We start from the raw sequence: 18,251 nt of genomic DNA, 5'->3' as shown, positions 1-18,251 counted from the left end.
CGAAATGAGTTTCCTTTCTTGAGGGCAGCAGAGAAATATTTCGTTTTTTTCACTTTCTTGTTCAGAAACGGACTCAGATCATGTGAATTGTTTAGAATGATTCCTGTCTTGACTAAGTAAAGTTTGCAATATCTACTTCCATTTATATTTGTATGTGTATATATATATATATTTCTTTATTGCCCACAAGGGGCTAAACATAGAGGGGACAAACAAGGACAGACAAATGGATTAAGTCGATTACATCGACCCCCCCCCCCACCCAGTGCGAAACTGGTACTTTATTTATCGTCCGAAGGATGAAAGGTAAAGTCGACCTCGGCGGAATTTGAACTCAGAACGTAACGACAGACGAAATACCGCTAAGCATTTCGCCCGGCGCGCTAACGAGTCTGCCAGCATGCCGCCTTATATATATATACACACATGCACATATACATATATATGTATGTGTATATATTAATATGTGCAGACACATATACAGAGAGAGAGAGAGAAGTGACCAGATATACCTGACCAATAGATTACAACAAAAACATGTTTGTGAGAAATATGATTATGTTTGTTGGGAAGAAAAATAACAAAAGATGAGAACGAAATGTTTTGTATTGTTTAAAGTCCAGCATTGTCCAGTTCTCTGGACATTTGACATACAGCGCACGGCTCACAGCACAAGACAGCAAAAAAGTCATCAATTATTGATCCCTGCAAAAAAACAAAAAGAAAAATTCAATTTCAAATGTATGTAGGTATGTATGTTTATATGTGTGTATATATTACACACACACACATAGAGGAGATAAGAGAAATGAAGTGAGAGAGTAGATGTTTATTCCATTTGCTTACAACTGTTTCACAATCTTGTTTGTTATATAATAGATGTTACATCAATAATAACATGCATATAAATCATCATCGTCATTATCATCATCGTTTAACGTCCGTTTTCCATGTTGACATTGGCTGGATGGTTTGACATGAAGCTGACAAGCCAGAGACCTGTCCAGACTCAATAGCTGGATGCCCTTTCTAATGCCATCAACATGGCTGCATTCATGCAGGACCAGCATGAGTGCAAAGGAGAAGCCTGTATCTATGGAAGACAGCGGTTTTACTTAGCTTGACACGTCTTATCAAGTACAGCAAATCACCACATTTCCCAGTCCCTTATCCTCACTTCAGTGAAGCCCAGCATCCGAAGATCCTTTCTCACCACTTTGTCCCACATCTTCCTAGGTCTACTCCTTCCACAGGTTTTCTCCACAATTAGAACTCAGCAATTCTTTACGCAGCTGTCTTCATCCATATGCATCACATGACCTAACCAGTGCAGTCTTCTCTCTTCTCTCTTGCACAGAACATTAGATGCCTCTTATACCTAGTTTTCCTCTTAAATCATTTACACTCATATATATATAAATAAATAAACATAAATACAGGGTGCGATGAGTAAATTGTCATGATTTTATAATTTTAGTTTTGCGTGTGCATATTGTTTGTTTTTGATTTTGTCGACTACACAGTATATTAGGGTCAGTTGGGGTACCATCTCTGAGAAAAACAGCACCTTGACATAATTCACTCTGCCAGAAATTTGGAAATAATGTGCTGTACTGCTTGGCATTCACATTGGAAGCTCCAATACAAATATTACAGAGTGTTTGGGTGTCAATCTGAGGATAGTGCAATCTGAGGGCATGTACCAAGAGTGATAAAAAATCAAACATCCAGTCAACATCATGGTGTTTGGAGTGATCACTAGTGATGGCAATGTTATGCCTCCATCTTTCTTTCCACATGGCCTCAGACTCGACAAGGAGGCCTACATCAAGTGCCTAGAGGAGGTAGTACTGCCCTAGGTCAAGAGGGTGGCTGCTGGAAGACCCTATGTCTGGCAACAGGACTCTGCACCATGCCACACAAGCAGGAGAACCCAGTCATGGCAGTCAGACAATTTCTGCGACCACATCACCCCTAACATCTAGTCACCTAACTCCCTAGATTGCAGCCCCCTTCATTATTATGTGTGGGGTGCAGTTGAGTGAGAGACCAACAAAACTCCTTGTTACATCAAAGATGAACTGAAGGCAAGGATTATGGCAGCATTCGCCCACTTAAACAAGGAGACTGTCCAGAAGAGTTTACAGGAGATTCCAAAGTCGTTTGGAGGCTGTAGTTGGAGCCAATGGCGATTTTATTGAATAAATTTACTCTTTAGTGTTTCAAGATATTTTTATGTAATTTTGGTAAATATATGTTAAAATGAGATGTCTGGGTAATTTTCATTTTTGCATAATTTAGACAACACTTTATTCACTGCACCTTGTATGTATGCGTGTGGCCCACTCATCTATAGTAGGACAAGCGAATTATCTGACTAATGCTCAGAATGATTGATGGTAGATGAAAACATTAACTCTACTTCGCTACAAAAGAAGGACATCTTTTCAATTATGCGATCATGAGATCTGATATGACTGGCGAGTCTGGCTTTGGACAAACTGACCCTATTGCAGATGTTGCTAATATTTTCTGACAGAAAAGTGTCTGAGATCGAAGCTATGTCCTGTTTAGGAAGTGCTTGCTTCAAGAGGCAGCATTTGATTCTCTGAGTTTGGAATACTTGATAGATCTCGTCTTATGATTGGGCAGCATTCTCAAGGTTACCAAAAAGTTATGTCCCTTGACTAGGTGTTCTATAAATTGAGAGTTGTCAGACGTAGACTTAGGATCATGTGGTTCTTAATACGTCGCATACATACCATCATACATATAAATCTATACACATACACACACATGTGGGCACTGCTTTATTACTGTTGTAGATTGTTTCTTCCAAAAACCAGTCGATTTTCTGTCATCGGCTCCCAGTCTTCAATGTTCACACTAAGGGCCCTGATCACCCAACCATTCCTCTGTCATGTCGTCGCCAGACACCCCTCCCCTACTTTCCAGTTCTTCATATTCTTTTCTACTCTAGGAACAAGGCCTGAAATTTGGGGAGGGTGCCAGTCGATTAGATCGACCCCAGTACGTAACTGGTACTTAAAAAGGATGAAAGGCAAAATCGACCTTGGAAGAATTTGAACTCAGAGTATAAAGACAGAGGGAATCCTGCTAAGCATTTCACCCAGTGTGTTAATGTTTCTGTCAGCTCACTGGCTTAACCCTTTAGTATTTAAACCGGCCATATCCGGCCAAAATAGTTAATCTGTTTTATGTTCAAACTGACCAGATCCAGGCTCTCACACCTACCCTACAATGTTATTCTACACTAAGTAATTACACCATCAAGATCTTGAAGATATGAGATAATGCATGATTAATTCAAATCAATGGGAATCAATAGGCATTATGTTTGATGGAATAATCTGAACACTAAAGGGTTAAAGTCCCCCAGTCCTTCATATTGACATCTGTGAAAATGTTTTGTAAACCCCAAGAAATCGGCTTAAGAGTGGACTCACCTTAATACTTAGGACCGTCCTCAGTTTTACTCGCAGAGCAAACACTGCACAAGGAATGAGAGACACAAATGGAGATTCACCGATACGCATGGCCAAAGTATATTTAAAGAATGGCCAGCAGCACAACGAGGAGAGACCTGCAATGGAAGAGAAACATTTTAACACAGAGTGGTTGGCGTTAGGAAGGGCATCCAGCCGTAGAAACACTGCCAGATCTGACTGGGCCTGACGAAGCCTTCCAGCTTCACAGACCCCAGTTGAACCGTCCAACCCATGCTAGCATGGAAAGCGGACGCTAAATGATGATGATGATGATGATGATGATGATGATGCGGTTTCAATATTGAGGATTACCCTACCCAAACCCACACACAGGCCAGGATAACCATGTTTGGGTAGGGTTATGAACAACATTGAAGAACAAACTCAAACAAAATTCACTTCTTTCACCAAAGAGTACATTGTAGAGTTTTTTTTTTTTTTTTTATAGAAATAATAATCCTTCCTACTATAGAGACAAGGTCTGAAATTTTGAGAAAGGGGCTGTTCAATTCCATCGATCCCAGTAGTTGACTGGTATTCATCTAATGCTTTGGTGCCATTTGAACTTTGAACGTAAAGATGGATGAAATGCAACTAAGCATTTTTTCTGGTGTACAAAAGCTTCTACCAGCTTGCTGCCTTAATAATCCCTTCTACTATAGGCACAAGGCCTGAAATTTGGGGGGAGGGGACTTGTCCATTACACTGACCTCAGTATGCATCTGGTACTTAATTTTTCAACCTCAAAAGGATGAAAGGCAAAGTCGACCATGGCAGAATTTGAACTCAGGACATAAAGATGAATGGAATAATACTAAGCATTTCATCCGGTGTGCTAACAATTCTGCCAGCTCACTGCCTTTTAAATAATAACTAGCAGTATCGCCCGGCGTTGCTCGGGTTTGTAAGGGAAATAACTATAAAGCATTTTTAGAGAGTTGTAGCCAAAAAATAGCAAAAAAATGGAAAAAAAAATTATGGTAAATTTTTTTTGAGAGTTAAAAGGGTCGAGTTGCGTCCCCTAGACAGTCTGTGGTTTGTGTTTCTGATTCTCGACCCCATGTCGAATTTATCGATTTTTTTCAGAACTGGGGGAACTTTTCAAAATTTTCGCTGCGTTAGTTTTGAATTATGACATTGGGCTATGTGTGTGTCAAGTTTCATCAGAATCGGTTGAAAGCCGTGGTCAGGGTGAGGGTACAACCTAACAGACACACAGACAGACAAACTGCCGTTTTTATAGAGAGAGATAATAATGATGATGATGATGAGTTCAAATTTTGCCTCAAAGGCAGCCATTTTGGGGGAGAGGATTAAGTCTATAACATCAACTCCAGTACATAACTGGTACTTAATTTATCGACCCCCGAAAGGATGAAAGGCAAAGTCAACCTTGGTAGAATTTGAACCCTGAACGTAACGACAAACGAAATACTGCTAAGCATTTCATCCGGTGTGCTAACGATTCTACCAGTTTGCCACCATTTTAATATCATCATCATCATCATCGTCGTTTAACGTCCGTTCTCCATGCTAGCATGGGTTGGACGGTTCGACCGGGGATCTGGGAAGCCAGAAGGCTGCACCAGGCTCCAGTCTAATTTGGCAATGTTTCTACAGCTGGATGCCCTTCCTAACGCCAACCACTCCGTGAGTGTAGTGGGTGCTTTTTACGTGCCACCTGCACAGGTGCCAGGCGGGGCTGGCAACGGCCACGGTCAGATTGGTGTATTTTATGTGCCACCGGCACAGAAGCCAGTCGAGGCGGTGCTGCCCTGATGCAGTACCAGGCAGTGGCTCCCATGGCTTCTGATCTTAACTGATTGGAAGTGTTATCATGTACATTGTTTTGTCTTGGTATAAAAGATGGGCTACAGCAAATATTCTGCTCAATACCACAGATTTGCTTGTCAGTTGTTTGACCGTAACCAGTTGAGCATGTCCCTTAGTGGCTGATGATATGTGCATCTCTGATCACGAGCAGAAATAGTGGGGGAGCATCATAGCCATGTGTTGAGAAGGATTCTTTGGGGTTTGAATAATTCACATCTGGAAACATGGGTGTTTCATTCAATGTCCTTAAACAACCCTTATTCAGGGACCTTTTGAGCGGGATGGGTTACCCGATCTGAAGAAAATTCTAACTGGGTCCCACCTGCAAGGTCATGCACTGTTTATCTTGATATGAGATCACCATGTCGCGCACATATGGTTGTGATGCATGTGCCTGGTGTACCCTTATCAGACGGGAAGTCATGATGGGTATACTGGGCTTTGTATATTTTACTCCAGTGTCACTTTGATGGCATGCTCTGCTCGCTCACTCAATAATAATAATAATAATCTCTTCTAACATAGGCACAAAGCCTGAGATTTGTGGGAAGGGAACCAGTCAATTACATTGAGCCCAGTAGTCAACTGGTACATGTTTTATTAACTGTGAAAAGTTGAAGAACAAAGTCAACCTCAGCAGAATTTGAACTCAGAACATAAAGATGTACAAAATATTGTTGTTTTGTCCAGCTCACCTCATTTCATGTAGTGTCTATTGATAGACATGTGGTGTATTTTATGAACATGTAGGCACAAGTCATCCATGTGTTGAAAACAACTAAAAACCGAAACTGACCCCTTCCTGTCCCCGTAATTAATAGGGTTATGTGTCATACTTACAGTTGTGTTTTTGATCGTCCTGACAGTCACAAAGACCAGATGACCAGGCTTTTTCGCAGATCTCGTGGTCAATGTGATTATTGGTCATTAGTTTGGAAGCAAGAGATAACTTTGACGTGCTTCTTGGTTGCTGTGTGATGGGCGTGGATGGCAGCTTGGTAGTCATGACTGCTAAAAAAAAATGGGATTAACCTGGTGGTGGGGAGAAAAAAAAACAACAAAATGATATTAAATAAAGCATAATATAAGATGGTAATTAAAACAATTAACGATGGAAAAATAAAATCTAGAGACAGAAAGAATAAGAATTAAACCTTCCATCTGCACAACCAAACATACAATGGCCATCTCACACACACACACACACACACACACAGCTTCTACCCTTTCTACTATATCACATCAGCAGTTTCTACCTCTCTCTCTCTCTCCTCATCCCATGATACAGTCACCCCCCACCCCATCCTTTCATATCTCCCTCCCTTTCCACCCCCACTGCCATCACCCCTCATGACTCAAAACATCTCTGAAGGAACTGCTGTAATAAGACGGAGGGGCGCACCCCACCCCCTCACACACATACTCACCCCACCCATGCACATACACTCCCCCACACATCCACACACACACCACATATGCATGTACACAAACATATACGCACAGACACAGACACGCACACACATACACATATATACACAGAGACAGATACACACATACACACACACACACACACACACACACTTGCCATCCATGTTTACACACACATACATGTATAGACATACAAGTAAGGAAATGCTCCTGATGGGGTTTCAGGGATTTGGGGGCTTGTCAGACCCTAAAAGCTACATTTAGGGGATTGTGAACCCAATTCTATCATTTGCACACAAACATGTGGTTGGAATCTATCAAAAATGTAATAATCCTTTCTACTGAAGGCACAAGGCCTGAAATTTGTGGGGAGGGGACTAGTCAAATACATCGACCCCCAGTGTGTAACTGGTACTTAATTTATCAACCCTGAAAGGATGAAGGGCAAAGTCGACCCCAGCAGAATTTGAACTTAGAACATAAAGACAGATGAAATACTACTCAGCATTTTAGCCGGCATGCTAACGATTCCACCAGCTCACCACTTTTACAACAACAACAACAATAATAATAATAATAATAATAATAATAATAATAATAATAATAATAATAAAAACACACAACGAAAAGGCCCCTGGATTGACAGAATATCTACAGAACTGGACCCCTTAGAAGAGCAATGGGAGGGTGTCAAGGTAGAAGATATAAGATCTGCTCTCAGGAGGTCAAGCAAATGGAAGTCTCCAGGAAAGGATAAAATTCCTAACTTCTGGCTGAATGCCTTCCCAGAGAGCCATGAACTGCTACAGAAGAACTGTACAATGATGTTTTGCAACACCCTAGTAGGATGCCTCCTGGCTAGTTAATGGGTTAACATTCCTGCTTCCAAAAAGTGAAGAAACAAATGAACCAAAAAACTATAGACCCATAACCTGCTTAACAACTATGTACATAACACTAACATCTGTCCTGACGGAATATACCTATAGTTTTTTAACAGACAGCAGCATATTCCCTAATGAACAGAAAGGAATGTAAACGTGGATCCTACGGCTGTAAAGACCAACTACTCATCAATAAGATGATCTTAGAAGATTGTCACAAACGACACAAAAACTTATCAATAGCCTGGATAGACTATAAAAAGGCTTTTGATAGCCTACCACATAGCTGGATTAGGAAATGCCTTGAAATGTATAAGATAGCACCAACTCTGCGAAACTTCTTGACTGTAAGTATGAGATCATGGAGAACCACACTAACTCTGAACAGTGACAGTGAATCCCTAAATGCTGGTGATGTAAAAATTTCGTGTGGCATTTCCAGGGTGACTCACTGTCACCACTCCTCTTTTTGTTATCCTTAATACCTCTCTCAAAGCTGCTCAATGACGCGCAGTACGGGTATAAAATGTTTGATAAAAAATATAAATCATCTCGTTTACATGGATGATTTAAAGCTTTTTGCAAAAATGATCAACAACTCAAGGGCTTACTAGCGATAGTCAAACAATTCAGTGACGACATCAGAATGCAATTCGGCCTCGAAAATGTGCAAAGGCTACCTTTATCAAAGGAAAAATGACAGAAACATCTAACGTTAACCTTGACCAACAGAATGTCATAAAAGAACTAGACCCAGCGGAGAGCTACAAGTACCTAGGGGTAATTGAAGGGAATGGAATAAGGCATTCAGAGATGAAGGAAAGGATCAGGAGAATGCTATCGAAGAGTGAGAGCAATACTCAAGACAGAGCTGAATGCAAGAAACAGGATCGAAGCAATCAATGCATTAGCTATACCAGTCGTGACTTACAGTTTCAATATTGTTAACTGGTCAATTACTGAAATATGTCAGCTCGACAGAAAAAATAAGGAAACTGTTGACAATGCATAGAATGCACCACCCTAAGGCAGATACAGAACGACTCTATCTGCCAAGAAAGGGGAGGCCGTGGTCTTTTGCAACTGGCAATAACAATGAAGATTGCTACAATTGGCCTAGACACCTACCTGAAAAACTCTGAGGACTGGATGTTAAAACTTGTCTCAAAACATGAAAACAAGAAAGCATCATACTCAGTCACAAAACAGGCAAAGGAATATCTAAGTGAATTCCGAATACAACCAATTTCGGAATTAGAGATAGACATACAAGAAACAAGCACAGAAAAAGCTAGGCGCATGAAAACCCGTGTCAAAACTGCGGCCTTAGATATTCTGAATATAAATGGCAAGAAAAACCTCTCTATGGCAATACCCAAAGAGAGCGAATAATGCAGATATCGACAAAGCCCTGACCCATCAATGGCTAATGGCCTCTGGCTTAAAATCTGAAACAGAGGGGTTTATCATAGCAGCTCAAGATCAATGCCTACCAACAAGAAACTACCATGCCAACATATTAAAGATCAGAAGCAGTCCAACGTGTCGTGTATGCAAGCAACAAAATGAAACCATTGACCATGTTGTCTCCAAGTGCAGTCTTCTAGCGCCTACAGAGTATCTCAACAGGCACGATAGAGCTGCACAATATATTCACTGGGTAATCTGTAAAAACCTGGATTTGCCCCATGAAAAAAACTGGTGGGAACACAAACCACCCCCAGTGCTTGAAAATGACCACATCTCACTCCTCTGGAAAACTTCACCATTCAAACTGACAGGAAGATAGATGCAAATAGGCCAGACATCATATTGAAAGACTTCAAACAAAGAACATGCCTCCTCATTGATATGACTGTCCCAATCGATATAAACGTATCTGTCAAGACCTACCAAAAACTGAGCAAATATAAAGATCTTGAAATAGAAATCAGCAAAATGTGGAAGCTGAAGACTAAAACAATACCTGTTGTCATAGGTGCCCTGGGAATGATAGCAAAAGGGGCTGATAGCTACCTAACTCAGATACCAGGAAACCCAAAAATGGCAGAAGTTCAAAAGATAGTGCTCATGGGAACTGCTCATATCCTACACAAAATATTTCTATGTAATCTCAAGGTTTAAAACAACCATAATTTTCGGTTTAAAAAAAAAAAAAAAAAAAACTTTTTTTTTTTTAGACATTCATTAGTACAACATCCCCACCCCCCAAATATATGGCACACTAGGCATAACAACAACATGAACTTCCAACCCTGTTGTCTCTTGAGGTCTCTGGGTGAGACTTGGAGCCAACTTGTACAAATGTAAAGCCAAAAGTCATCCAAACATAGAATAATAATAATAATAATAATAATAATAATAATAATATAAAGTTGACGAAGTGTGACACACTGATATTCACATTTATTCTAGTATATTCTATTATATTCAATTATTATATTATAATAAAGCAGCGAGATGGCAGAATCGTTAGCATACCAGGTGAATTACTTAGTGGTGTTTCATCCACTGTTAGATTTTGAGTTTGAATTCCACCGAGGTTGACTTTGACTTTCATCCTTTTGGGGTTGATAAAATTAGAACCAGTTATGTACTGGGGTCGATGTAATCAACTTAATCCCTTCCCTCAAAATTTGAGTTCTTGTGCTTCCAGTAGAAAGGATTTATCAAAGCTGAAGAAGTGTGACACACAGACATTCACATTTATTATATTAGATGTGTTTAATTTTGGGGAAACTTTATTTCAATTAAAGTATATTTGATATATGTGTGCATGTGTGTGTATGTATATATGTATACACCCCCCCACATATATGCATATATATATATATATAGATTATTTATGTATGTATTAAGGATTATTATTATTTTATTATTATTATTATTATTATTATTGATCTGAATATCCTTTCAGTATCTAATCTGATAATGTATGAACACCTGGGAACTCCCTCTCCAAAGTGGAAATTGAGAGGGGAAGGAGGCTGGTTGTGGGGTGGTTGTTGCATTCCTCAACTTCTGACACACCTGAGAGGGTGGTGGTGGTGGTGATGGGAGTGATGGGGAGGGGTTTAGTATTCTAAAGCCTATGAGGTTGTTAAGAAAGACCCTGCCACCTCTCTGTCCCTCATGAACCTTACTTTTCCCTTAATTTCTAAAACCCATTAACATCACGGGGTGCAAGGCCTGGACAAGGTACAGTTTTTTTGGCCTGACATGCAAGCCTCCACATCACCACAACACCAGTGTTTTCCAAGAGTGAGATAAGATCCAATACAGTTAGGAGTCAACATTGTCACAGACATCTTCAGACCCAACACCACAAGGGATCTTAACCACCCCTAACCCCACCCTCTGTTACAGCCCTATCCCCTGCCCTGGACTCACGTTTTATTTACAAACTCAAGAATGAAGAAAATGATAAAGTTGCTCTCAGCAGAATTTTAAGCCAGAGGTACAGATGTGGCTCTGTGTTGAGGATTTTACTTCCTAACCACTTGGTGACAGGTTCAGTCCTACTGTGTGGCACCTTGGGTAAGTGTCTTCTACTATGGCCACAAGTTGACCAAAGCCTTGTGAGTGGATTTGGTGGACGGAAACTGAAAGAAGCCTGTTGTATATGTCTGTATGCGCGCGTGTCTATGTGTGTGTGTGTGTGTGTCTTTGTAACTGAGTTTGTCCCCTACCACTTCTTGATAACTGGTGTCGGTGTGTTTATGTCCCTGTAACTTAGCAGTTTGGCAGTAGAGGCTGAATGAATATGCACTTAGGCCTAAAAAGAAATAAGTCCTGAGGTCGATTTGCTTGTCTAAAAGAGATTCTTTCAAGGCTGTGCCCCAGCATGGCCACAGTCTAACGACTGAAACAAGAGTTTAAAAAAGGGGTACATTGTCTAAGGTAGCCTTCCTTATCTAAGATGGTAGGATGTGATTTGATGGTTGTTTCACTATTTTTTCTAGCAGGTCCAGCAACCATGCAACCAAAAGAATACCCTCCATCAGGCATTTGCCATATCCTGAACGCCTTACTTCCCTGGGCATGGACACATTGAAACTCCGACGTCTGGCAGCTGACCTGGCAGACACCCATAAAATTATCACCATCGCACAAACAATAACACTGAGCACCTCTTCAAACTCCACCCTAACACCCGTGGACATATTTACAAAGTAAGAAAACAGCACAGCTCCCATGACTTCAGGAAACATTTTTTCACGCTGAGAGTTGCTGAAGCATGGAAAAACTGCCGGCATCGGTTGTTAGTTGTCGGAGCACTGCATCCTTCAAAACTTCCATGCTTCCTGAGATTCGCCAACACTACACTTGATTTTCTCCCCTCCATACACACACAAGCATGTTCACTTTCCAGACATTTCTACATTACTGCATGTACTTTATATGCACTTTCTGACAAGTTGTGGTGCACCTGAGCACTGTATACAATAATTTCATTATATATATATATAAAAATATCTCTTCATTTCATTGGATCACATATTGTTGTTGTTGTCGTCGTTGTCATCATTATTATTAAGGAGGCAAGCTGGCAGAATTGTTAGCATACTGGACGAAATACTTAGCAGTATTTTGCCCATCTGTACTTTCTGAGTTCAAATTCCACTGAGGTCGACTTTGCCTTTCATCCCTTTGGGGTCAATAAATTAAGTACCAGTGAAACACTGGGGTCAATGTAATCATCTCACCACCTCCTTGCAAATTTCAGGCCTTGTGCCTTCAGTAGAAAGGATTATTAATAGTATTGTTGTTAAGGTGGCAACCTAGCAGGATCTTAGGAGGTCGGATGAAATGCCTAGCGGCATTTTGTCTGTCACTATGTTCTGAGTTCAAATTCTGCCAAGGTCGACTTTGCCTTTCATGCTTTCAGGATTGATAAAATAAGTACCAGTTGAATGCTGGGGGTTGATGTAATCAACTAGTCCCCTCCCCACCCAAATTGCTGCCCTTGTGGCAAAATTTGAAACCATTATTATTATTATTATTATTATTATTATTGTGGTTAAGGTGGTGAGGTGGCACAATCATTAGGCGGACGGGTGAAATGCTTGGCGACATTTTGTCTGTTGTTACGTTCTGAGTTCAAATTCCACTGAGGTCAACTTTGCCTTTCATCCTTTTGGGGTCAGTTAAATAAGTACCAACTGAACTCTAGGGTCGATGTAATTGACTTAATCCCCTCCCCTCAAATTTCAGGCCCTGTGCCTACAGTAGAAAGGATTATTATTATTGTTGTTGTTGTTGTTGTTGCATAACTCCAGATCAACCTCAATGTACCCCACCCCCACCTACAATATTTTTATCAGTACAGCCTCGCCTGGCACCTGTGCCGGTGGCATGTAAAAAGCACCCACTACACTCTCAGAGTGGTTGGCGTTAGGAAGGGCATCCAGCTGTAGAAACACTGCCAGATCAGACTGGGCCTGGTGCAGCCTTCTGGCTTCACAGACCCCAGTTGAACCGTCCAACCCATGCTAGCATGGAAAGCGGATGCTAAACGATGATGATGATGATGATGATGATAAGGCTACATTATCTGATTTGAAAAAGATTTGGCTACTAATTTTAGCTAATTGAGCATATCTATGGTCGAATGCTCGTTAGCTTGTTAGTTGCGATGGTGATGTTGATGTCGATGCTGAAGCTGCTGATGATAGTAATGGTAGTGGTGGTGGTGGTGGTGATGATGATGATGGTGATGGTGGTGATGGTGGTGATGATTATGATGATGATGATGATGGTGATGCTGTTGTTGCTGCTGCTGCTGCTGCTGCTATTGCATTTCATTAAAGACCGAGTTCAAGTTACCCCAGGGGAGTCAGAAAAGATGTAACCGATCTGATCTGGGTTTCATGAATTAAGGGTGGAGTCACTGGAGCAAACGGGAACGAAGAATCTTGGTGGGTAGAAAGACATGGAAATGGGTGTATACACACATATACGTACATGCATACAAATATGTGTGTATATATATGCACATATATGTATGTGTGTGTATATATATATATATATCTTATACACATATATGCAAATATGTACACACATACACCCTAGCTTGCTTATATTTATTCATTTCTGCTTAGAAACATGACCGCACACACCTACACACACACCACACACACAACACACACACACACACACCACAATATACACATAAAATTACACACTTATATATCTATGTATGTTTATTCATAATATTATATATATATATATATATATATATATGAATATAACATGAGTGTATATATATATATAATATACATACATGCAATTAAACATGCTCACACACATGTTTTATTCATTTATGTATAATTATAAACCCACACCCCCATACACAGATATACACATAAATATATGTTGTATATCTATGGGTTATATATATATATATATATATATATATATATATATATATATATAGATATATATATATAGATATATATATATAGATATACGTGTGTATATGTATATATCTGTATATATATGTAATAAAATATATATATATATATATATAATATATATATATATCTGTATATATGTATATATCTGTATATATATATGTTAAACATATATATATATATATGTATAAACATATATATATATATATATATATATAATATATATATATATATATACATATACATACATACATACACACAAATAAAACATTATATATATATATTATATATATACACACACATATATACATACATATATACACACAAATAAAAAACATATATATATATATATATATATATTTATATATATACACATACATCAGCATAATGTTTATACATACATCCATGGAAAAAAAAACACTCAGAAATGGGATAAAGTTGTAACAGAGAAATATTCATTGTGCGTGTTGATACATGTGTGTGAGTGTGTGTGTGTGGTGTGTGTGTGTGCATGCGTGCATGCGTGTGTATACACCAATGCACAGACATTCAATCCGTAGCTTAGTTCATTCTGTTTATATACAAGACTGTATATTTATGCAAGCTTATGAACACACGAACACACACACACACATACCGAGATCAGAAAAACAGGAGTAAGTGTGGCAGTCAGTACTTTCTCTCTCTGTTTCTCTCTCTTTCTCCCTCACACACACACATCATCATCATTATCATCATCATCATCATCATCATCATCATTCAACGTCCATCTCTCATGCTTGTATGGGTTATCCGGCTTGATAGGGGCTGGCAAGCCAGGGTATTGCAGCAAGCTGTATTGTCTGATTTGGCGTGGTATTTATGTACACCACACACACACACACTTACTCTTTTACTCTTTTACTCGTTTCAGTCATTTGACTGCGGCCATGCTGGAGCACCACCTTTAGTCGAGCAAATCGACCCCGGGACTTATTCTTTGTAAGCCCAGTACTTATTCTATCGTTCTCTTTTTGCCGAACCGCTAAGTGACGGGGACATAAACACACCAGCATCAGTTGTCAAGCAATGCTAGGGGGACAAACACAGATACACAAACACACACACATACATATATATATACATATATACGATGGGCTTCTTTCAGTTTCCGTCTACCAAATCCACTCACAAGGCATTGGTCGGCCCGAGGCTATAGCAGAAGACACTTGCCCAAGATGCCACGCAGTGGGACTGAACCCGGAACCATGTGGTTGGTTAGCAAGCTACTTACCACACAGCCACTCCTGTGCCTATTTATACAGTTGAAATTTATAGAAAAACGCAACAAAGACAGGTGTATGAACAACAAGCAAGTGTATTAGTTTGATACTCGGGAAAAATGAAAAAGTCTTTTATGTTTTGAGCCTATGCTCTTCAACAGAAAGGAATAAGAGGAAATAAACACAGAGGGAATATATAATACACACACACACATCATCATCATCATCCTCATCATTTAATGTCCATTTGTGGTACTGGACAGTTTGAGAGGGGCAGGCAAGGGTAGAGAGCTGCCTAGGTTCTACGTCTGTTTGGCATGGTTTCCACAGCCAGATGGCCTTCCTGGAAGCGACCACTTTACAGAGTGTTTTTTACATGGCACCAACAGCCGCAAGGTTAGGAACACTCAGCTGAAGAGGGATGAAGGGGTCATGCCTAGATGCAAGGACAACCATGTATTTACTTAGCTTGGTGTATCTTCTCAAGCACAGCAAAGCGCCAGCAGTCTTGGTCCCCAATCATTGCCTCTCTGAGGCCCATGCACTTATATAGTCATTTGTTTGTTTTCTTGCTTAATTGTTTAACGTCCATATTTCCCTGCTTGCATGGGTTAGACCAGTAGTTCCCAAGCTTATCTGGGCTGCCATCCTCTTGGCACTCAGGCCACATTCTTAGCACCCCCCCTCCAATGCTCACTACCAAAAACAAAGACCACTTTCCGCAGTAAATTCAAACTGTATTTCACAAATACAATTTAATCCAATCAACCCATTATTTTGTTATTTTTATATCCATTGCCCCCTTTTTGTCACTCTAGTATCACCCCTTTTTGGCCACCCAAATTATCACCCCCTTTTGACTACACCATTATTGTCCCTTTTTGGCCACATCATTATTGCTTCTCTTTTCTAGAATGCCACCACCTGGATCTTTCCACCAGCCCCAGTGGGGCAATACTGCCTACTTTGGGAACCCCTGGGTTAGATGAAGGCTCATTTGAGGCAGGATTTGAGAGTCAGATGCACCCCCTGTGACTTACTCTTATCTAAGGAATCCTTTTGTATTCCAAGGGTCTTCCAAAGCACAGAAGAACTGGTTTTAATGTTAATAAGGAATATAAACATCATGCCATAGGATATCAACATTAACATCAACACACCACACACACCACACATGCACACAACTATATACACATACACCCACATAATACCCATATATTAAGATATTCTGTGGAGGCACATGGCTCAGTGGTCAGAGCAATGGGCTCACAATCATAAGATAGTGAGTTTGATTCTCAGACCATGGCTTTGTGTTTTGTTCTTGAGCAAGACATTTTATTTCACTTTGCTCCATTTTCACTCATCTGCAGAAATGAGTTGCAACATCACTGGTGCCAAGCTGAATTGGCCCCTTTTCCTTTCCCTTGGATAACAATGGTGGTGTGGAGAGGAGAGGCTGATATGCATGGGTGACTGCTGGTCTTCCATAAACAACCTTTTGCAGACCTCTGCCTCGGAGGGTAACTTTCTAGGTGCAATCCCATGGTCATTCATGGGTGAAGGGCATCTTTACACTTTTTTATTAATATATTCTACAAAATTAAAATTTGTCAATTAAGTAATCACTACTTATTGTTGTTGTGGTGTGTGAAGGCACATGGCTCAGTGGTTAAGGTATTCAGTTCCTGATCAGAAGGTCATGAGTTTGATTCCTGGTGGTGTGTTGTCTCCTTGAGCAAGACACTTTACTCCACATTGTTCCAGTCCACTCAGCTAGCAGAAATGAGTTGTACCTGTAATTCAAAGAACCAACCATGTCACATTCTGTGTCATACTGAATCTCTTTAAGAACTACATTAATGGTAAATATGTCTGTGGAGTACTCAGCCATTTGCATTCTTAATTTTACGAACAGGCTGTTCTGTTGATTGGAGCAACTGGAATCTTTGTGACCATAATTGATGAAATCTCAGTTGTCATTTAGCCCTGGGTCAGCCCTGATCATAAAGACATTCCATCTGTGACCTGTTCATTTAAAACAGTCAAAGTCTTTCCCTTGTAAACTCATTCTTCACTTTCCTCCAATCAACAACATTTTCCTTTTAGAATTTACGTGATCCAATTACAATTGATGGAAATCAGTGGATTTAAATTAACAGACATTATTGTCAGGAATGGTAATAACAGACCTTAACACAGGGAATGGTAATAATGTTAATTCCAGAAATCACACAAATTTATTGCCAGGAATGTGGGTCCTTTTGAATTTCCAAAATAGCAGTGTTTAGTGATGCGATAATGCAGCAATAATTATTAATTAAAAAAGAACTAGTTTGTAATTAAGAATCAAAATGACACCCAATAAACAGTACTAGGCTTACAAAGAATAAGTCCTGTGGTCGATTTGTTCAAATAAAGGTGGTGCTCCAGCATGGCCGCAGTCAAATGACTGAAACAAGCAAAAGAGTAAAAGAGATATGCCAAACCGTTAAGTTTCGGGAATGTAGACACATCACATTAGTTGTCAATTGATGGTGGGGGAAACAAACGCAGACATATATATACTGTTGTGTCTGAGGAGAGTCATTTTCTTTTTGTGCCTTATAATGTAACACACTCACCGGTAAAATTTCCACTTATTTCTTATTCTTATTTTCCTAGAATTTTCGTTGCGTCTTGCAACCTTTTCAATAAGGCACAAAAAGAAAATGACTCTCCCCTGACACAACAGAATATGCTTCAACACACGAACTCATATAAAGAATCTTGCAAACCAAATCCAAAAACAAAATATACATACATATACTCTTTTACTCTTTTTACTCTTTTTACTTGTTTCAGTCATTTGACTGCGGCCATGCTGGAGCACTGCCTTTAATCGAGCAACTCGACCCTGGGACTATCCTTTGCAAGCCCAGTACT

At 39.8% G+C, this 18,251-nt stretch overlaps 1 protein-coding gene across 1 annotated transcript in view; it reads right to left on the bottom strand.

Moving 5' to 3' along the window:
* Nucleotides 1-588: 588 nt before the first annotated feature.
* Nucleotides 589-18,251, bottom strand: part of LOC115224906 (cornifelin homolog) — a 52,495-nt gene continuing 34,832 nt past the window's right edge. The window contains exons 2-4 of the mRNA XM_029795865.2: nt 6,183-6,374; nt 3,468-3,604; nt 589-705 (exon numbers count right to left, since the gene is read on the bottom strand). Of these exons, the coding sequence (XP_029651725.1) occupies nt 613-705; nt 3,468-3,604; nt 6,183-6,348 (396 nt within the window). The 5' untranslated portion in view covers nt 6,349-6,374 and the 3' untranslated portion in view covers nt 589-612. The remainder of the gene's footprint in view (nt 706-3,467; nt 3,605-6,182; nt 6,375-18,251) is intronic.

This window comes from Octopus sinensis, linkage group LG26 (genome assembly GCF_006345805.1).
Source record: "Octopus sinensis linkage group LG26, ASM634580v1, whole genome shotgun sequence".
Lineage (NCBI taxonomy): Eukaryota > Metazoa > Mollusca > Cephalopoda > Octopoda > Octopodidae > Octopus > Octopus sinensis.
Note: the sequence above shows the minus strand (reverse complement) of the source record. Positions and strands in the feature narration are given on the sequence as shown.